General features: G+C 35.8%; 1 protein-coding gene across 4 annotated transcripts in view; it reads right to left on the bottom strand.

Moving 5' to 3' along the window:
• Nucleotides 1–77: 77 nt before the first annotated feature.
• The window catches only part of LOC121961910 (SLAM family member 9), a 29,836-nt gene continuing 7,378 nt past the window's right edge, over nt 78–22,535 (bottom strand). The window contains exons 2-8 of one of the 4 annotated variants that reach the window (XM_042512012.2): nt 5,284–5,493; nt 5,086–5,196; nt 3,185–3,457; nt 2,942–3,061; nt 1,221–1,253; nt 1,092–1,131; nt 78–995 (exon numbers count right to left, since the gene is read on the bottom strand). In XM_042512012.2, the coding sequence (XP_042367946.2) occupies nt 1,094–1,131; nt 1,221–1,253; nt 2,942–3,061; nt 3,185–3,457; nt 5,086–5,196; nt 5,284–5,493 (785 nt within the window). In that variant the 3' untranslated portion in view covers nt 78–995; nt 1,092–1,093. Of the gene's footprint in view, nt 1,132–1,220; nt 1,254–2,941; nt 3,062–3,184; nt 3,458–5,085; nt 5,197–5,283; nt 5,494–22,535 lie in introns of all 4 variants that reach the window. The other 3 variants (XM_042512013.2, XM_042512016.2, XM_042512015.2) reach the window with 3 other exon arrangements.

The raw sequence follows: 22,535 nt of genomic DNA, 5'->3' as shown, positions 1-22,535 counted from the left end.
CATCTTTTGTCAAAGGTGAAAGGTTACACATTGCAGCTGTTAAATATATATAACTATCCAGTCAACTGTAACAGTGCTGGTTTGGTAAAAAAAACATGTTTAATCAAATATATATAACATATATAACATATATAACATATAACTTTCAATGCACCTTTAATACACAATGCAGATTTTTTTCTTAAAAAAAGAAAGAAACACAACAATCATACAAATGTAACTTCTTTCAGTCATGACCCTCTAGAAGTCTGCTGTGACTCTGCCCCCTGTCTGTATTTTCCTCTTCATATTTTTCTGTGTTTGGGAGCGTACATGTGAGGGCAGGGCTTTTTAAAGGGTAAAAGTTATGCACATCTAAAGGTAAAGGTTAGTGCATCCAAAAGGGAAGCAGATATAGCAGACAGCACTAAAAATAAAAAAAACTTGCAAACATAGTGAGGCAAAACATACAAAACTTTAACAGTAACAGCAAAAACTCTCATTTAAATGTATTGACGGTACTTCAGTCAAAATGGTGCATAAAATTTGGAATGAGTTACAACAAACACTGACGCTAAACACAACATATTAAAGTCCAGTATAAAAATAAATCTAAAAATATATTATAATGGCTTTTTGAAAATGTATGCTCAAAAAAATGTTGCTTTAGAATAACACTTACATAGACACAATAAAAAACATTTTACATTACAAATTTTAAAAAGTACTTAATGCTTAAAAGAAATAAAACATTCAAGGATATGAAAAGCAGAAAATGCCAAGGTAGACAAGACATAATCAAAGACTTAGAAAACAACTAGGTGTGATGGATTTTCTCATTTTCTCAGACTCATTGTCTTTTACTCTGCAGATTCTCTCAAAATACATTCATTTTCTTTAAATGTTTTTTTTTTTTTAAACTTAACTATTTACACTTTGTGTAATCATCTTCAGACATTTTGTCCTAGTCGTCATTCTGGCTTCTAGAAACTTTTCTTTTACAGGTGTCAAGCTAACTGTAGGAAAAGAGAAATGTGGTCATTTCTTAAAATTGTGACATTGCGTTACCACTCATGGTTACAAACCTTTGGATAGTCAAGACAGAAGTTTACCTTTACACTACGTTATTTTCCACTGATGGAAACAGTTTTCCTGGAAAATAAGAGGAAAACAAATTAATTTATGAAACAATTACCATTTCTATCTAAACATATAGCTTTACGAATTACATAGTCATGTACCTTGGAAGTGTCTACATTTAGCTTTAATTGGTTCTGTAAAAAAAAAAAAAACAAGCAGTGTTAACTACAAATTGACCATTTTTATGGTAGTCAGTAAGTTCTCAACACAGAGTGAAATCAGCATTATGAGTTTTAATTGGCTGTTTCAGGAAACAGTAAGCTCAGGTCAAATGTGTACTGTATCTTGGTTGCTGCTGAGAGGAAAAAGGAGGGGTTATGAGAGTAAATACAGCCTGCAAAAGAAACTGCTGCACGGAAAGTGTGTTAAACCCCAACCCAAAGTTTCAATATGAAAACAGCTGAGCAGGCTGAACATAAGCCTTTGTGTTGGCCATATGGAGGATTGCCAAAAATGTGCTATAGCTCTCCACTACCCCTATGTATTTGTAAGTCCTCTGAATCCCCAAATTTGTCCTCTCACCTCCAAGTTGCAAAATTTCCTACACACTTAGAGATTGTTATCAGTCCCAATTACAAATTTTGAAATATTTATTTCAACTTTGGTGTAGCTTTGGTAAACTGTATCTATGTTAAACCTTAATGTTTCTTAAAACCCTCCCTAATTCCTAAGAATCAGCATGATATATCCCTCAGAATATATAAATAAATATTCTTTCTAATTCTTTTAATACCACAAGTGCAATTTCACTTTCACTCATGCAACTGTAAACATTCTTTATTTAACTGTTGAGTTTCTCGGCGTTGTAAATACTGTATATATTGTTTGTTTATGTCGTCCTCTGTGCTTTATTTCCTTCATCTTTATCCTGCACATTCCTTGTTTTTGTACTTATTTATTAATATAGTTTATTTTGCACAATTATCTTTCTATTTTGCTATCCCTTTGCTGCTGCAATGTTGGAAATTTCCCCACTGTGGGACTAATAAAGGATTATCTTATCTTAATCCAAAAAATTTTCATAGCAGCCCCCAAATTGTCAAACTTCTGCTGCCACACCTAAAATTTCATAAAGCCCTCCTAGTTCCTTAGAATTAGTATATTATGACCCCGTTAATAATATACTAATATATATAATATATATTCTAATCCCCAATTTTTTTTCATCTAGCCCCCATGCCTAATAAAGCACCAGTATTTGTTTTTATAACAATCCTCAAATGCCACTAAGTGCCCTAAAGATTTGTTATATCTGCTAATCTCATTTTTTAAAATCCTGCTCTCAGATCCCAAATTTTAATATAGCTTCCTTATTATAACAATAAACACAAAAGTTTGCTTGCAGATCAAAAACTTATGCCTCCAATATTTGGTAATGATTTGGTAGTTAAAATATGTAAGATTCCAGAAATTTGTATATTATGCCCAGATTTTGATATTTGATAATTTAAAAAAAATCTTGCCCTAGATCTTTTCTTTATTATAATTGTATTTTGTTATAAGTGTCAAAGTGTGTAAACAAATCCTCTTTTGGTATGGAATCCTGGAAAATGTATTATTTCCTCCCAGTTTTGCTACAGTCCTTTAAACTAGTAACTGAATATCAAGAAAGTCTCAACAGTACTGCGAGCCTGTTGGAGCTGACGCTGAGAGGAGGAGGAAGCCACAAAGCTCTGCAACACGGTAACTCAACTGTTTCTACTTTCCAAAGATAACCACGTAATTAAGCTTCAAGCTAAATTTTTGTATTTTTCTCTGTATTACAGTTGTTTTAATGTTGTTGTTTCTTGATGTCAACATTTTTTAACATTTTTCCTTTTACCTCCGAAAAAGTATAGTAGAATCGCTATCAGTCCACCTCCGAGCATGCCTCCGAGGAAAAAAGCGACAGCATTTCTTTCCCTGGGCTGGACTGAGTCGGGGTGAGGAGTTGGCTTTTGATCTGAAACAACATGGGAGAGAACATTACACAATTACAAGAAAACATCTAAAATGTGTTTCTCAGAACCATTGTATCATATATTATTGCATCATATTTTCCGATTGAAGTTCATTGTGACCTTACCATCACACTTTAGTGTAATGTCACTTGAGGCGTTCTCATTTTTGTTGCTGGAGGTGCAGGTAAAATTGACACAGTTCTGTGTGGTTTTAAGAAAAGTGAAAAGAACTGATGTGTTGCCATCAGGTTGACCCGTGTTGACAGTCACGTTGGAGAGTTCACTCTGCCAGGACAAGTTAACGTCTTTATCCGCTGAGAGACAACGCAGAAACAACCAGCAACCACCTTTGACAGACGAACTGGTGACAGTCTCTATGGTTGGTTTCTGGAGGCGTTCTGCGGGGCGATAAATTGGCATTATTGATTAGCATCAGGATATTCTCAACAAAATGTTAAATCCTGACTGCTTAGCACTTTATGACTTGAAATGCTAACATGGTCAACAACATGGTCTCATCTCATTCCAAGTCGTCACATATCGCTGCGTAATATGTAGACTTCCATGTCTACATATTACACTTTACGTACCTTTATACGTATTTATACGTATCTGTAGTTCTACATTCATACAGAAGCGAACACTAAGCTACTGGATGAAAGTTAGACCCTCGTGCTTCTTATATTATGTTGTTATCAGCAGCATTTCAATCTGGTGTGTCATAAGGCCGCCTGTCTGCGTATCATACAGCCGCGCCGGGTGCCATCCAGCCAACCCACGATATATCATAACACTGCGAATGCCATGGTTTAGGGTTTAGTGTTATACTATTGACTTTAATTGGGGTTTTTCTATTTCTCTTTCTATTCTCATGTATCACCTGTGGTTTTGTCTCTGTGCTCCTGTGTCTCTCTCCCTGTCCCTGTGTCTTTCTGATTCTGTGTTCCTGTATCTCTCTCCCTGTCCGTGTCTTTCTGATTCTGTGTTCCTGTGTCTCTCTCCCTGTCCCTGTGTCTTCCTGTTTCTGTGTTTCTCTGTCTCTCTCCCTGTCCCTGTGTCTTTCTGATTCTGTGTTCCTGTATCTCTCTCCCTGTCCGTGTCTTTCTGATTCTGTGTTCCTGTGTCTCTCTCCCTGTCCCTGTGTCTTCCTGATTCTGTGTTTCTGTGTCTCTCTCCCTGTCCCTGTGTCTTCCTGATTCTGTGTTTCTCTGTCTCTCTCCCTGTCCCTGTGTCTTTCTGATTCTGTGTTCCTGTGTCTCTCTCCCTGTCCCTTTGTCTTTCTGTGTCTCTCTCCCTGTCCCTGTGTCTTTCTGATTCTGTGTTCCTGTGTCTCTCTCCCTGTCCCTGTGTCTTCCTGTTTCTCTCTCCCTGTCCCTGTGTCTTTCTGATTCTGTGTTCCTGTGTCTCTCTCCCTGTCCCTGTGTCTTTCTGATTCTGTGTTCCTGTGTCTCTCTCCCTGTCCGTGTCTTTCTGATTCTGTGTTCCTGTGTCTCTCTCCCTGTCCCTGTGTCTTCCTGATTCTGTGTTTTTGTGTCTCTCTCCCTGTCCCTGTGTCTTTCTGATTCTGTGTTCCTGTGTCTCTCTCCCTGTCCCTGTGTCTTCCTGATTCTGTGTTTCTGTATCTCTCTCCCTGTCCCTGTGTCTTTCTGTGTCTCTCTCCCTGTCCCTGTGTCTTTTTGATTCTGTGTTCCTGTGTCTCTCTCCCTGTCCCTGTGTCTTCCTGTGTCTCTCTCCCTGTCCCTGTGTCTTTCTGATTCTGTGTTCCTGTGTCTCTCTCCCTGTCCCTGTGTCTTTCTGATTCTGTGTTCCTGTGTCTCTCTCCCTGTCCCTGTGTCTTCCTAATTCTGTGTTCCTGTCTCCCTGATTTGATTCACCTGTGTTATCAGTCTATTTTCACTTTATAAGATTATGCAGAGATACGGACTAAGTGAATTGTAAGAGTACAATGTGAGCATCATTTTATTCCCATCAACATGTTTGACTTCCTGACAAAACCTTACATTTTTGTCCGCGGTGTATAACTTACGTCTCACTGTGAGTTTTATCTTGTCTGCGCTGTTCTGTCCCACAGTATTGAGGAGGTCTACTGTGTATTCCATGTTATCCTCTGTTGTCAAATTACGGATCGTCAAATCACCTTAAGAATACAAAGAGACACTGTCAACAGAGAAATACATATATATGTATGTGTATTACATTGACAGTTGATAGATTTGTCTTTTACCTGAGGAAGTATTGAGACTGATTCTCCCTTTATACCGACTGGTCCATTGCTCATTTTTCACCCCTTTGTTAAAGGTGGCAATCCAAGTGTTGTTTGAGAATATTGACCACACAACTGAGGCAATAGTCCATGTTTTGTCGGCCTCTGAGGGCAAGGTGATGGTATCTCCAAAGTATCCATACCTTTCCCTGAGGGATTCAGCGAGGGCCACTATACAAAATAATTTTAGAAAAGTTTAGTATCAGCATACCCAGTGTCTCAGGTTTTATGTAATGAAAAACAGCTGATATATATACCTTATTTTTTGATGATATTACATTTGTTATTGTTGAGTTAAGATTTTTTAATAAAAATAAAAAATGTAAACATGATGGTGCTAGAGGAAAAGTGCCAACTCATCAGTTAGAGGTTGAGGTATTTCACAGAATAACTGAACTATTTGGCCTGTTGGTGTATTATTAGGGAATGTTTGAGGATCACCCACGATGGAGGTTGTATAGCATATTCAGTCATAAATCGGCAGGGGTGATGCAGCAGCATAGTTGTGTGTTATGGATGACATAATGTACTATAAAGTTTGTAAGCCGTTCTGGGAAACATGCTATACTATGACGTTGTTTTGCAATTTTGGATAACATACTATATCATGACGTTTAAATGCCATTTATGACAACAGACTACGCTATGATGTTTTCCTGCTGTTTTTGATGATATGCTATACTATGATATTTTAAGACAACTTCAGATGACATATTATACTATGATGTTGTTTTATGCCATTTCTGACGACATGTCATACTATGACGTATTATTCAAAGTCAAACTAAATACTATGGTGTTTTTGGCCTTTTTTGTCAACATGGTATACTACGACGCAACTCTACAAGCTATATATGTAGTTTTTTGGCCTTTTTTTTGGGCATGTCAAATTTGGCCATTGCCATATGATAGTATTGCAGTTTTGGTCTTTTTTTTTCTATATGCCATATTATGGAGTTTTTCAACATTTTTGCAACTTACTATGCTGTGGCGTGTCTTGGCTGGCTATTGTAAGCTTTTTAAAGCTGTCTTCAGTTGTTATTGGGACATGCAAAATTTTGACATTTTTGCCTTACTATAGTCTTGGATTTTTTATCATTTTTTCTACTTGTCAAATTATGTTGTTTTCGTCTGTTTTTGCAACTTTCTTTGCTATGGCATGTCTTGGCAGGCTATCCTAAGCTGTTTCCAGTTGTTTTCAACAGTTTCTGGGACATGTCAACTTTTGACATTTTTGCCTTACTATAGTCTTGGATTACTGGTCATTTTGTTGACATGCCAAATTATGCTGTTTTTCGCTCTTTTTGCAACTTTCTTTGCTATGGCGTGTCTTGACAGGCTCTTTTAAGCTGTTTCCAACTGTTTTCAACAATTTCTGGGACATGCCAAATTTTGTCATTTTTGCCTTACTATAGTCTTGGATCTTTGGTCATTTTTTCGACATGCCAAATTCTGTTGTTTTCGTCTTTTTTTTGCAACTTTTGTTGCTATGGCGTGTCTTGACAGGCTATTCTAAGCTGTTTCCAGCTGTTTTCAACAGTTTTTGGGACATGCCAAATGTTGACATTTTTGCCTTACTATAGTCTTGGATTTTTGGTCATTTTTTCGACATACCAAATTATGTTGTTTTCGTCTTTTTTTTGCAACTTTCTTTGTTATGGCATGTCTTGGCAGGCTAGTTTAAGCTGTTTCCAGCTGTTTTCAACAATTTTTGGAACATGCCAAATTTTGTCATTTTTGCCTTACTATAGTCTTGGATTTTTGGTCATTTTATTGACATGCCAAATTATGTTTTTTTTTTCAATTTTCTTTGCTATGGCGTGTCTTGGCAGACTATTCTAAGCTGTTACCAGCTGTTTTTAACAATTTTTGGAGCTGTTTTCAACAGTTTTTGTGACATGTCAAATTTTGACATTTTTGCCTTACTATAGTCTTGGATTACTGGTCATTTTCTCAACATGCAAAATTATGCTGTTTTTGGCAGTTTTTGAAACTTTCTGCTATGGTGTGTCTCGGCACGCAATTTAACGCGTTTTTAAGGTATTTTGAGCGATTTCTGGGAGGTGTCATTTTTTGCCATACTATAGCCTTGCCCTTTTGGTCATTTTTTTCAACATGTTAATTTTTGGTGTTTTTGGCCATTTTTGCAACTTTCTATGCTATAGCATGTTTAGGCGTGCTATTTAATGCTGTTTTAAGCTATTTTTAGCTATTTTTGGGACATGCCAAATTTTGCCATTTTTGCCTTACTATAGTCTTGGATTTTTTGTCATTTTTTCGGCATGCCAAATTATGTTTTCGTATTTTTTTGCAACTTTCTTTGCTATGGCGTGTCTTGGCAGGCTATTTAATGCTGTTTTTATCCATTTATAGCTGTTGTTGGGATGTGCCATTTTTTGACATTTTTGCCATACTATAGCCTTGCTCTTTGGGTCATTTTTTTCAACATGCTATATTTTGGTGTTTTTGGCCGTTTTTGCAACTTTCTATGCTACAGTGTGTGTAGGCGTGCTATTTAATGCTGTTTTAAGCTATTTTTAGCTATTTTTGGGAGGTGTCCTTTTTTGACATTTTTGCCATACTATAGCCTTGCTCTTTCCGTCATTTTTTTCAACATGCTATATTTTGGTGTTTTTGGCCTTTTTTTTTGCAACTTTCTATGCTATAGCATGTTTAGGCACGCGATTTAACGCGTTTTTAAGGTATTTGGAGCTATTTTTGGGAGGTGTCCTTTTTTGACATTTTTGCCATACTATAGCCTTGCTCTTTGGGTAATTTTTTTCAACATGTTAATTTTTAGTATTTTTGGTTGTTTTGCAACTTTCTATGCTATAGCGTGTTTAGGCGCGCTATTTAATGCTGTTTTAAGCTATTTTGAGCTGTTTTTGTGACATGCCAAATTTTGCCATTTTAGCCTTACTATAGTCTTGGATTTTTTGACATTTTTTCGGCATGCCAAATTATGTTGTTTTCGTATTTTTTTGCAATTTACTTTGCTATGGCGTGTCTTGGCAGGCTATTTAATGCTGTTTTAATCCATTTCTAGCTGTTTTTGGGATGTGCCATTTTTTGACATTTTTGCCATAGTATAGCCTTGCTCTTTGGGTAATTTTTTTCAACATGCTATATTTTGGTGTTTTTGGCCTTTTTTTGCAACTTTCTATGCTATAGCATGTTTAGGCACGCGATTTAACACGTTTTTAAGGTATTTGGAGCTATTTTTGGGAGGTGTCATTTTTTTGACATTTTTGCCATACTATAGCCTTGCTCTTTTGGTCATTTTTTTCAACATGCTATATTTTGGTGTTTTTGGCTGTTTTTGCAACTTTCTATGCTACAGCGTGTTTAGGCACGCCATTTAATGCGGTTTTGAGGTATTTTTAGCTATTTTTGGGAGGTGTCATTTTTTGACATTTTTGCCATACTATAGCCTTGTTCTTTGGGTAATTTTTTTCAACATGTTAATTTTTAGTTTTTTTGGACGTTTTTGCAACGTTTTTATGCTATAGCGTGTTTAGGCGCCATATTTAATGCTGTTTTAAGCTATTTTGAGCTGTTTTTGGGACATGCCAAATTTTGACATTTTTGCCTTACTATAGTCTTGGATTTTTTGTCATTTTTTCGGCATGCCAAATTATGTTGTTTTCGTATTTTTTTGCAACTTTCTTTGCTATGGTGTGTCTTGGCAGGCTATTTAATGCTGTTTTAATCCATTTCTAGCTGTTTTTGGGATGTGCCATTTTTTGCCATTTTTGCCATACTATAGCCTTGCTCTTTGGGTCATTTTTTTCAACATGCTATATTTTGGTGTTTTTGGCCGTTTTTGCAACTTTCTATGCAATAGCGTGTTTAGGCGTGCTATTTAATGCTGTTTTAAGCTATTTTTTAGCTATTTTTGGGAGGTGTCTTTTTTTTGACATTTTTGCCATACTATAGCCTTGCTCTTTCTGTCATTTTTTTCAACATGCTATATTTTGGTGTTTCTGGCCTTTTTTTTGCAACTTTCTATGCTATAGCATGTTTAGGCACACCATTTAATGCTGTTTTGAGTTATTTTTAGCTATTTTTGGGAGGTGTCATTTTTTGACATTTTTGCCATACTATAGCCTTGCTCTTTGGGTCATTTTTTTCAACATGCTATATTTTGGTGTATTTAGCCGTTTTTGCAACTTTCTATGCTATAGCGTGTTTAGGTGTGCTATTTAATGCTGTTTTAAGCTATTTTTAGCTGTTCTTCGGATGTGCCATTTTTTGACATTTTTGCCTTACTATAGTCTTGGATTTTTTGTCATTTTTTCGGCATGCCAAATTATGTTGTTTTCGTATTTTTTTGCAACTTTCTTTGCTATGGCGTGTCTTGGCAGACTATTTAATGCTGTTTTAATCCATTTCTAGCTATTTTTGGGAGGTGTCATTTTTTGACATTTTTGCCATACTATAGCCTTGCTCTTTGGGTAATTTTTTTCAACATGTTAATTTTTAGTGTTTTTGGCCGTTTTTTGCAACTTTCTATGCTATAGTGTGTTTAGGCGCGCTATTTAATGCTGTTTTAAGCTATTTTTAGCTGTTTTTGAGACGTGCCAAATTTTGCCATTTTTGCCTTACTATAGTCTTGGATTTTTTGTCATTTTTTCGGCATGCCAAATTATGTTGTTTTCGTATTTTTTTTGCAACTTACTTTGCTATGGCGTGTCTTGGCAGGCTATTTAATGCTGTTTTAATCCATTTCTAGCTGTTTTTGGGATGTGCAATTTTTTGACATTTTTGCCATAGTATAGCCTTGCTCTTTCCGTCATTTTTTTCAACATGCTATATTTTGGTGTTTTTGGCCTTTTTTTGCAACTTTCTATGCTATAGCGTGTTTAGGTGTGCTATTTAATGTTGTTTTAAAGCTATTTTTAGCTGTTTTTGAGACGTGCCAAATTTTGCCATTTTTGCCTTACTATAGTCTTGGATTTTTTGTCATTTTTTCGGCATGCCAAATTATGTTGTTTTCGTATTTTTTTTGCAATTTACTTTGCTATGGCGTGTCTTGGCAGGCTATTTAATGCTGTTTAAATCCATTTCTAGCTGTTTTTGGGATGTGCCATTTTTTGACATTTTTGCCATAGTTCAGCCTTGCTCTTTGGGTCATTTTTTTCAACATGCTATATTTTGGTGTTTTTGGCCATTTTTGCAACTTTCTATGCAATAGCTTGTTAAAACAGCATTAAATAGCCTGCAATAGCGCAATAGCGCATGCTATTTAATGCTGTTTTAAGCTATTTTTAGCTATTTTTGGGAGGTGTCTTTTTTTGACATTTTTGCCATACTATAGCCTTGCTCTTTCCGTCATTTTTTTCAACATGCTATATTTTGGTGTTTTTGGCCTTTTTTTTTGCAACTTTCTATGCTATAGCGTGTTTAGGTGTGCTATTTAATGTTGTTTTAAAGCTATTTTTAGCTATTTTTGGGACATGCCATTTTTGACATTTTGCCTTACTATAGTCTTGGATTTTTGGTCATTTTTTCGACATGCGAAATTATGTTGTTTTCATCTTTTTTTGCAACTTTCTTTGCTATGGTGTGTCTTGGCAGGCTATTTAATGCTGTTTTAATCCATTTCTAGCTGTTTTTGGGAGGTGTCTTTTTTTGACATTTTTGCCATACTATAGCCTTGCTCTTTCCGTCATTTTTTTCAACATGCTATATTTTGGTGTTTTTGGCCTTTTTTTGCAACTTTCTATGCTATAGCGTGTTTAGGTGTGCTATTTAATGTTGTTTTAAAGCTATTTTTAGCTGTTCTTGGGATGTGCCATTTTTTGACATTTTTGCCATACTATAGCCTTGCTCTTTGGGTCATTTTTTTCAACATGCTATATTTTGGTGTTTTGGGCTTTTTTTTGCAACTTTCTATGCTATAGCGTGTTTAGGCACGCCATTTAACGCGTTTTTAAGGTATTTGGAGCTATTTTTGGGAGGTGTCATTTTTTGACATTTTTGCCATACTATAGCCTTGCTCTTTGCGTCATTTTTTTCAACATGTTATATTTTGGTGTTTTTGGCTGTTTTTGCAACTTTCTATGCTATAGCGTGTTTAGGCGCGCTATTTAATGCTGTTTTAAGCTATTTTTAGCTGTTCTTGGGATGTGCCATTTTTTGTCATTTTTGCCATACTATAGCCTTGCTCTTTGGGTAATTTTTTTCAACATGTTAATTTTTAGTGTTTTTGGTTGTTTTGCAACTTTCTATGCTATAGCATGTTTAGGTACGCGATGTAACGCGTTTTTAAGGTATTTGGAGCTATTTTTGGGAGGTGTCATTTTTTGCCATTTTTGCCATACTATAGCTTTGCCCTTTTGGTCATTTTTTTTCAACATGTTAATTTTTGGTGTTTTTGGCCATTTTTGCAACTTTCTATGCTATAGCATGTTTAGGCGTGCTATTTAATGCTGTTTTAATCCATTTCTAGCTGTTTTTGGGATGTGCCATTTTTTGACATTTTTGCCATACTATAGCCTTGCTCTTTGCGTCATTTTTTTCAACATGCTATATTTTGGTGTTTTTGTCCGTTTTTGCAACTTTCTATGCTACAGCGTGTTTAGGCACGCCATTTAATGAGGTTTTGAGGTATTTTTAGCTATTTTTGGGAGGTGTCATTTTTTGACATTTTTGCCATACTATAGCCTTGTTCTTTGGGTAATTTTTTTCAACATGTTAATTTTTAGTTTTTTTGGACGTTTTTTGCAACGTTTTTATGCTATAGCGTGTTTAGGCGTGCTATTTAATGCTGTTTTAAGCTATTTTGAGCTGTTTTTGGGACATGCCAAATTTTGACATTTTTGCCATACTATAGTCTTGGATTTTTTGTCATTTTTTCGGCATGCCAAATTATGTTGTTTTCGTATTTTTTTGCAACTTTCTTTGCTATGGCCTGTCTTGGCAGGCTTTTCAATGCTGTTTTAATCCATTTCTAGCTGTTTTTGGGATGTGCCATTTTTTGACATTTTTGCCATACTATAGCCTTGCTCTTTGGGTCATTTTTTTCAACATGCTATATTTTGGTGTTTTTGGCCTTTTTTGCAACTTTCTATGCTATAGCTTGTTTAGGTGTGCTATTTAATGTTGCTTTAAGCTATTTTTAGCTGTTCTTGGGATGTGCCATTTTTTGACATTTTTGCCATGCTATAGCCTTGCTCTTTGCGTCATTTTTTTCAACATGCTATATTTTGGTGTTTTTGGCTGTTTTTGCAACTTTCTTTGCTATAGCGTGTTTAGGCACGCCATTTAATGCGGTTTTAAGCTATTTTGAGCTATTTTTGGGACGTGCCAAATTTTGCCATTTTTGCCATACTATAGCCTTGCTCTTTGGGTCATTTTTTTCAACATGCTATATTTTGGTGTTTTTGGCCTTTTTATGCAACTTTCTATGCTATAGCATGTTTAGGCACGCGATTTAACGCGTTTTTAGGGTATTTGGAGCTATTTTTGGGAGGTGTCATTTTTTGATATTTTTGCCATACTATAGCCTTGCTCTTTGGGTCATCTTTTTCAACATGCTATATTTTGGTGTTTTTGGCCTTTTTATGCAACTTTCTATGCTATAGCATGTTTAGGCACACGATTTAACGCGTTTTTAGGGTATTTGGAGCTATTTTTGGGAGGTGTCATTTTTTGATATTTTTGCCATACTATAGCCTTGCTCTTTGGGTCATTTTTTTCAACATGCTATATTTTGGTGTTTTGGGCCCTTTTTGCAACTTTCTATGCTATAGTGCGTTTAGGCATGCTATTTAATGCTGTTTTAAGCTATTTTTAGCTGTTCTTGGGATGTGCCATTTTTTGACATTTTTGCCATACTATAGCCTTGCTCTTTGGGTCATTTCTTTCAACATGTTAATTTTTAGTGTTTCATACTTTGGTGGTTATATTTTGGTGTTTTTGGCTGTTTTTGCAACTTTCTATGCTATAGCATGTTTAGGTGCGCTATTTAATGCTGTTTTAAGCTATTTTGAGACATGCCAAATTTTGCCATTTTTGCCTTACTATAGTCTTGGGGTTTTTGTCATTTTTTCGGCATGCAAATTATGTTCTTTTCGTATTTTTTTTGCAACTTTCTTTGCTATGGCGTGTCTTGGCAGACTATTTAATGCTGTTTTAAGCCATTTCTAGCTGTTTTTGGGAGGCGTCTTTTTTTGACATTTTTGCCATACTATAGCCTTGCTCTTTCCGTCATTTTTTTCAACATGCTATATTTTGGTGTTTTTGCCTTGTTTCGCAACTTTCTATGCTATAGCATGTTTAGGCATGCGATTTAACGCGTTTTTAAGGTATTTGGAGCTATTTTTGGGAGCGGTCATTTTTTGACATTTTTGCCTTACTATAGTCTTGGATTTTTGGTCATTTTCTTGACATGCCATATTATGCTGTTTTTCGCCGTTTTTGCAAAAGTTTTTGCCATGGCATGTCTTGGTAGGGTATTCTAAGCGGTTTCTGGCTGTTTTCAACAGTTTTTGAGACATGTCAAATTTTGACATTTTTGCCTTACTATAGTCTTGGATTTTTAATCATATTTTCGACATGCTAAATCATAATGTTTTGGGCCTTTTTTCAACTTGTTATGTCATGGCTTGTCTTGGCAGGCTATTCTAAGCTTTTTGCAGGTGTTTCCAGCTGTTTTTGGGACATGTCAAATTTGAACATCTTCACCCTATTTTAGTCTTGCATTTTTAGCCATTTTTTTTTAAAGAAATTCTACATTGTTATAGTCGCTGCCACACTCCCCCATCCTTTTGTCTGTAACCTGCTTTGGAACGCTCTGTGTGTGTGTATAGCTGTGAGAGTGTTTGTGTGTGTATGAGTGGTGCACAAATTGCAGGCTGATGCCGTCCGCCTATGCAGTGCTGCCAGGGAGAAGGATCTGATTGGTGCGCAGCTACTACTCCTCAATCAGACTACGGGAGCAGAGGACCACCACAGAACCCCATAAGAAGCCTGACTGACTTCACTTCTGTCGCCTCCAGAGAGACAGTCTTGTTTCGTGCCTCTTGAACTTTTGTTAATTCTGAAGCAGTTACTTTTAGTGTTACTTTTTTAGTTTGGTTGGGTACTATATAGTTGTATTTCTGGTTTTCAATAGTTTGTGTAGTAGTTAGGTTTGTTTTCATTCATTTATGGAACTATTTAGAGAAGAAACAACCCCGTAGTTTGAGACGCCTTCTGTTATATTTATTTGTTTATTTAAAAACACTCATTGGCCCTTTGTTCAACAACCAATTATGTTTGCAATAAATAACTTTCATTTTACCAATTATGTCTGGTGTCATTGTTGCTTCCCTTTTCCCCTCTCGAACCGGGTCATATCATGCATTATGATGTTTTAGCCCTTTATTGCAACTGTCTCTGCTAAAGCCTGTTTTGGCAGGCTATTCTGAGCTTGTTCCAGCTGTTTGCAGCTGTTTTTGGGACATGCCAAATTTTGACATTTTTGCCTTACTATAGCCTTGGTTTTTTGGTCATTTTGTTCGACATGGGAAATTATGTTGTTTTCGTCTTTTTTTTGCAACTTTCTATGCTATAGCGTGTTTAGGCACGCCATTTGATGTGTTTTTAAGCTATTTGGAGCTATATTTGGGATGCGCCATTTTTTGACATTTTTGCCATACTATAGCCTTGCTCTTTGGGTCATTTTTTTCAACATGCTATATTTTGGTGTTTTTGGCCATTTTTGCAACTTTCTATGCTATAGCGTGTTTAGGCGCGCTATTTAATGCTGTTTTAAGCTATTTTGAGCTGTTTTTGGGACATGCCAAATATTGCCATTTTTGCCTTACTATAGTCTTGGATTTTTGGTCATTTTTTCGACATGCTATATTTTGGTGTTTTGGGCTTTTTTGCAACTTTCTATGCTATGGTGTGTCTTAGGCAGGCTATTTAATGCTGTTTTAATCCATTTTTAGCTATTTTGGAAGGTGTCATTTTTGACATTTTGCCATACTATAGCCTTGCTCTTTGGGTCATTTTTTTCAACATGCTATATTTTGGTGTTTTTGGCTTTTTTTGCAACTTTCTATGCTATAGCGTGTTTAGGCACGCCATTTAATACGTTTTTAAGGTATTTGGAGCGATTTTTGGGAGGTGCCCCTTTTTGACATTTTTGCCATACTATAGCCTTGCTCTTTGGGTCATTTTTTTCAACATGCTATATTTTGGTGTTTTTGGCCATTTTTGCAACTTTCTATGCTATAGCGTGTTTAGGCGCGCTATTTAATGCTGTTTTAAGCTATTTTGAGCTGTTTTTGGGACATGCCAAATATTGCCATTTTTGCCTTACTATAGTCTTGGATTTTTGGTCATTTGTTTGACATGCGAAATTATGTTGTTTTCGTCTTTTTTTTGCAACTTTCTATGCTATAGCGTGTTTAGGCACGCCATTTAATTTGTTTTTAAGCTATTTGGAGCTATATTTGGAAGGTGTCTTTTTTGACATTTTTGCCATACTATAGCCTTGCTCTTTGGTTCATTTTTTTCAACATGCTATATTTTGGTGTTTTTATTTTTTTTGCAACTTTCTATGCTATAAGCGTGTTTAGGCCATTTAATGCATTTTTAAGGTATTTAGAGCAATTTTTGGGAGGTGTCCCTTTTTGACATTTTTGCCATACTATAGCCTTGCTCTTTGGGTCATTTTTTTCAACATGCTATATTTTGGTGTTTTTGGCTTTTTTTGCAACTTTCTATGCTATAGCGTGTTTAGGCACGCCATTTAATGCGGTTTTAAGCTATTTTTAGCTATTTTTGGAAGGTGTCATTTTTTGACATTTTTGCCATACTATAGCCTTGCTCTTTGGGTCATTTTTTTCAACATGCTATATTTTGGTGTTTTGGGCTTTTTTTTGCAACTTTCTATGCTATAGCGTGTTTAGGCACGCCATTTAATGCGTTTTTAAGCTATTTGGAGCTATATTTGGAAGGTGTCTTTTTTGACATTTTTGCCATACTATAGCCTTGCTCTTTGGGTCATTTTTTTCAACATGCTATATTTTGGTGTTTTTGGCCTTTTTTGCAACTTTCTATGCTATAGCGTGTTTAGGCACGCCATTTAATACGTTTTTAAGGTATTTGGAGCGATTTTTGGGAGGTGCCCCTTTTTGACATTTTTGCCATACTATAGCCTTGCTCTTTGGGTCATTTTTTTCAACATGCTATATTTTGGTGTTTTTGGCTTTTTTTTTGCAACTTTCTATGCTATAGCGTGTTTAGGCACGCCATTTAATACGTTTTTAAGGTATTTGGAGCGATTTTTGGGAGGTGTCCCTTTTTGACATTTTTGCCATACTATAGCCTTGCTCTTTGGGTCATTTTTTTCAACATGCTTTATTTTGGTGTTTTGGGCTTTTTTTTGCAACTTTCTATGCTATAGCGTGTTTAGGCACGCCATTTAATGCGTTTTTAAGCTATTTTTTAGCTATTTTTGGAAGGTGTCATTTTTTGACATTTTTGCCATACTATAGCCTTGCTCTTTGGGTCATTTTTTTCAACATGCTATATTTTGGTGTTTTGGGCTTTTTTTTGCAACTTTCTATGCTATAGCGTGTTTAGGCACGCCATTTAATGCTGTTTTTAAGGTATTTTAGCTATTTTTGGAAGGTGTCATTTTTTGACATTTTTGCCATACTATAGCCTTGCTCTTTGGGTCATTTTTTTCAACATGCTATATTTTGGTGTTTTGGGCTTTTTTTTGCAACTTTCTATGCTATAGCGTGTTTAGGCACGCCATTTATTGCGTTTTTAAGCTATTTGGAGCTATATTTGGAAGGTGTCTTTTTTGACATTTTTGCCATACTATAGCCTTGCTCTTTGGGTCATTTTTTTCAACATGCTATATTTTGGTGTTTTGGGCTTTTTTTGCAACTTTCTATGCTATAGCGTGTTTAGGCACGCCATTTAATACGTTTTTAAGGTATTTGGAGCGATTTTTGGGAGGTGCCCCTTTTTGACATTTTTGCCATACTATAGCCTTGCTCTTTGGGTCATTTTTTCAACATGCTATATTTTGGTGTTTTGGCTTTTTTTGCAACTTTCTATGCTATAGCGTGTTTAGGCACGCCATTTAATCTTTTTAAGGTATTTAGAGCTAATTTTTGGGAGGTGTCCCTTTTGACATTTTGCCATACTATAGCCTTGCTCTTTGGGTCATTTTTTCAACATGCTATATTTTGGTGTTTTTGGCCATTTTGCAACTTTCTATGCTATAAGCGTGTTTAGGCGCCATTTAATGCTGTTTTAACCTATTTTGAGCAATTTTTGGGACATGCCCTTTTGACATTTTTGCCTTACTATAGTCTTGATTTTTGGGTCATTTTTTTTGACATGCGAAATTATGTTGTTTTCGTCTTTTTTTTGCAACTTTCTATGCTATAGCGTGTTTAGGCACGCCATTTAATTTGTTTTTAAGCTATTTGGAGCTATATTTGGAAGGTGTCTTTTTTTGACATTTTTGCCATAGTATAGCCTTGCTCTTTGGGTCATTTTTTTCAACATGCTATATTTTGGTGTTTTTGGCTGTTTTTGCAACTTTCTATGCTATAGCGTGTTTAGGCACGCCATTTAATGCATTTTAAGGTATTTGGAGCAATTTTTGGGAGGTGTCCCTTTTTGACATTTTGCCATACTATAGCCTTGCTCTTTGGGTCATTTTTTTCAACATGCTATATTTTGGTGTTTTTGGCTTTTTTTTGCAACTTTCTATGCTATAGCGTGTTTAGGCACGCCATTTAATGCGGTTTTAAGCTATTTTTAGCTATTTTTGGAAGGTGTCATTTTTTGACATTTTTGCCATACTATAGCCTTGCTCTTTGGGTCATTTTTTTCAACATGCTATATTTTGGTGTTTTGGGCTTTTTTTGCAACTTTCTATGCTATAGCGTGTTTAGGCACGCCATTTAATGCGTTTTTAAGCTATTTGGAGCTATATTTGGAAGGTGTCTTTTTTGACATTTTTGCCATACTATAGCCTTGCTCTTTGGGTCATTTTTTTCAACATGCTATATTTTGGTGTTTTTGGCTTTTTTTGCAACTTTCTATGCTATAGCGTGTTTAGGCACGCCATTTCATACGGTTTTAAGGTATTTGGAGCGATTTTTGGGAGGTGTCCTTTTGACATTTTGCCATACTATAGCCTTGCTCTTTGGGTCATTTTTTTCAACATGCTATATTTTGGTGTTTTGGCTTTTTGCAACTTTCTATGCTATAAGCGTGTTTAGGCACGCCATTTAATCTGCTTTTAAGGTATTTTGAGCGATTTTTGGGAGGTGTCCTTTTTTGACATTTTTGCCATACTATAGCCTTGCTCTTTGGGTCATTTTTTTCAACATGCTATATTTTGGTGTTTTGGGCTTTTTTTGCAACTTTCTATGCTATAGCGTGTTTAGGCACGCCATTTAATGCGGTTTTAAGCTATTTTTAGCTATTTTTGGAAGGTGTCATTTTTTGACATTTTTGCCATACTATAGCCTTGCTCTTTGGGTCATTTTTTTCAACATGCTATATTTTGGTGTTTTGGGCTTTTTTTTGCAACTTTCTATGCTATAGCGTGTTTAGGCACGCCATTTAATGCGTTTTTAAGCTATTTGGAGCTATATTTGGAAGGTGTCTTTTTTGACATTTTTGCCATACTATAGCCTTGCTCTTTGGGTCATTTTTTTCAACATGCTATATTTTGGTGTTTTTGGCCATTTTTGCAACTTTCTATGCTATAGCGTGTTTAGGCACGCCATTTAATGCGTTTTTAAGGTATTTGGAGAGATTTTTGGGAGGTGTCCCTTTTTGACATTTTTGCCATACTATAGCCTTGCTCTTTGGGTCATTTTTTTCAACATGCTATATTTTGGTGTTTTGGCTTTTTTGCAACTTTCTATGCTATAAGCGTGTTTAGGCACGCCATTTAATGCTTTTTAAGGTATTTTGAGCAATTTTTGGGAGGTGTCCCTTTTTGACATTTTTGCCATACTATAGCCTTGCTCTTTGGGTCATTTTTTTCAACATGCTATATTTTGGTGTTTTTGGCTTTTTTTGCAACTTTCTATGCTATAGCGTGTTTAGGCACGCCATTTAATGCGTTTTTAAGGTATTTAGAGCAATTTTTGGGAGGTGTCCCTTTTTGACATTTTTGCCATACTATAGCCTTGCTCTTTGGGTCATTTTTTCAACATGCTATATTTTGGTGTTTTGGGCTTTTTTTTTGCAACTTTCTATGCTATAGCGTGTTTAGGCACGCCATTTAATGCGGTTTTAAGCTATTTTTAGCTATTTTTGGAAGGTGTCATTTTTTGACATTTTTGCCATACTATAGCCTTGCTCTTTGGGTCATTTTTTTCAACATGCTATATTTTGGTGTTTTTGGCTTTTTTTGCAACTTTCTATGCTATAGCGTGTTTAGGCACGCCATTTAATGCGTTTTTAAGCTATTTGGAGCTATATTTGGAAGGTGTCTTTTTTGACATTTTTGCCATACTCTAGCCTTGCTCTTTGGGTCATTTTTTCAACATGCTATATTTTGGTGTTTTGGCCTTTTTGCAACTTTCTATGCTATAGCGTGTTTAGGCACGCCCATTTAATGCGCTTTTTAAGGTATTTGGAGCGATTTTTGGAGGTGTCCTTTTGACATTTTGCCATACTATAGCCTTGCTCTTTGGGTCATTTTTTCAACATGCTATATTTTGGTGTTTTGGGCTTTTTTGCAACTTTCTATGCTATAAGCGTGTTTAGGCACGCCATTTAATGCGTTTTAAGGTATTTGAGCGATTTTTGGGAGGTGTCTTTTGACATTTTGCCATACTATAGCCTTGCTCTTTGGGTCATTTTTTTCAACATGCTATATTTTGGTGTTTTTGGCTTTTTTTTGCAACTTTCTATGCTATAGCGTGTTTAGGCACGCCATTTAATGCGTTTTTAAGGTATTTGGAGCAATTTTTGGGAGGTGTCCCTTTTTGACATTTTTGCCATACTATAGCCTTGCTCTTTGGGTCATTTTTTTCAACATGCTATATTTTGGTGTTTTTGGCTTTTTTTGCAACTTTCTATGCTATAGCGTGTTTAGGCACGCCATTTCATACGTTTTTGAGGTATTTGGAGCTATTTTTTGGGAGGTGTCCCTTTTTGACATTTTTGCCATACTATAGCCTTGCTCTTTGGGTCATTTTTTTCAACATGCTATATTTTGGTGTTTTTGGCTTTTTTTGCAACTTTCTATGCTATAAGCGTGTTTAGTACGCCATTTAATGCGTTTTTAAGCTATTTGGAGCTATATTTGGGAGGTGTCTTTTTGACATTTTTGCCATACTATAGCCTTGCTCTTTGGGTCATTTTTTCAACATGCTATATTTTGGTGTTTTGGGCTTTTTTGCAACTTTCTATGCTATAAGCGTGTTTAGGCACGCCATTTAATCGCTTTTAAGGTATTTGGAGCGATTTTTGGGAGGTGTCCTTTTGACATTTTGCCATACTATAGCCTTGCTCTTTGGGTCATTTTTTCAACATGCTATATTTTGGTGTTTTTGGCTTTTTTTGCAACTTTCTATGCTATATAGCGTGTTTAGGCACGCCATTTAATCTTTTTAAGGTATTTGGAGAGATTTTTGGGAGGTGTCCTTTTGACATTTTGCCATACTATAGCCTTGCTCTTTGGGTCATTTTTTTCAACATGCTATATTTTGGTGTTTTTGGCTTTTTTTGCAACTTTCTATGCTATAGCGTGTTTAGGCACGCCATTTAATGCGTTTTTAAGGTATTTAGAGCAATTTTTGGGAGGTGTCCCTTTTTGACATTTTTGCCATACTATAGCCTTGCTCTTTGGGTCATTTTTTTCAACATGCTATATTTTGGTGTTTTTGGCTTTTTTTGCAACTTTCTATGCTATAGCGTGTTTAGGCACGCCATTTAATAAGTTTTTAAGGTATTTGGAGCAATTTTTGGGAGGTGTCCCTTTTGACATTTTGCCATACTATAGCCTTGCTCTTTGGGTCATTTTTTCAACATGCTATATTTTGGTGTTTTTGGCTTTTTTTTTGCAACTTTCTATGCTATAGCGTGTTTCGGCACGCCATTTAATGCGTTTTAAGGTATTTAGAGCAATTTTGGGAGGTGTCCCTTTTGACATTTTGCCATACTATAGCCTTGCTCTTTGGGTCATTTTTCAACATGCTATATTTTGGTGTTTTGGCTTTTTTTGCAACTTTCTATGCTATAAGCGTGTTTAGGCACGCCATTTAATGCGTTTTGAGGTATTTGAAGCGATTTTTGGGAGGTGTCCCTTTTTGACATTTTTGCCATACTATAGCCTTGCTCTTTGGGTCATTTTTTTCAACATGCTATATTTTGGTGTTTTTGGCTTTTTTTGCAACTTTCTATGCTATAGCGTGTTTAGGCACGCCATTTAATGCGTTTTTAAGGTATTTGGAGCAATTTTTGGGAGGTGTCCCTTTTTGACATTTTTGCCATACTATAGCCTTGCTCTTTGGGTCATTTTTTTCAACATGCTATATTTTGGTGTTTTGGGCTTTTTTTTGCAACTTTCTATGCTATAGCGTGTTTAGGCACGCCATTTAATGCGTTTTTAAGGTATTTGGAGAGATTTTTGGGAGGTGTCCCTTTTTGACATTTTTGCCATACTATAGCCTTGCTCTTTGGGTCATTTTTTTCAACATGCTATATTTTGGTGTTTTGGGCTTTTTTTTTGCAACTTTCTATGCTATAGCGTGTTTAGGCACGCCATTTAATACGTTTTTGAGGTATTTGAAGCGATTTTTGGGAGGTGTCCCTTTTTGACATTTTTGCCATACTATAGCCTTGCTCTTTGGGTCATTTTTTTCAACATGCTATATTTTGGTGTTTTGGGCTTCTTTTTTGCAACTTTCTATGCTATAGCGTGTTTAGGCACGCCATTTAATGCGTTTTTAAGGTATTTGGAGAGATTTTTGGGAGGTGTCCCTTTTTGACATTTTTGCCATACTATAGCCTTGCTCTTTGTGTCATTTTTTTCAACATGCTATATTTTGGTGTTTTGGGCTCTTTTTTTGCAACTTTCTATGCTATAGCGTGTTTAGGCACGCCATTTAATGCGGTTTTAAGCTATTTTTAGCTATTTTTGGGAGGTGTCATTTTTTGACATTTTTGCCATACTATAGCCTTGCTCTTTGGGTCATTTTTTTCAACATGCTATATTTTGGTGTTTT

Source organism: Plectropomus leopardus, chromosome 23, assembly GCF_026936395.1.
Source record: "Plectropomus leopardus strain MGB_pleo_1.0 chromosome 23, ASM2693639v1, whole genome shotgun sequence".
In the NCBI taxonomy this organism is placed as follows: Eukaryota; Metazoa; Chordata; class Actinopteri; order Perciformes; family Serranidae; genus Plectropomus; species Plectropomus leopardus.
This window is presented reverse-complemented; position numbering and strand designations above follow the sequence as displayed.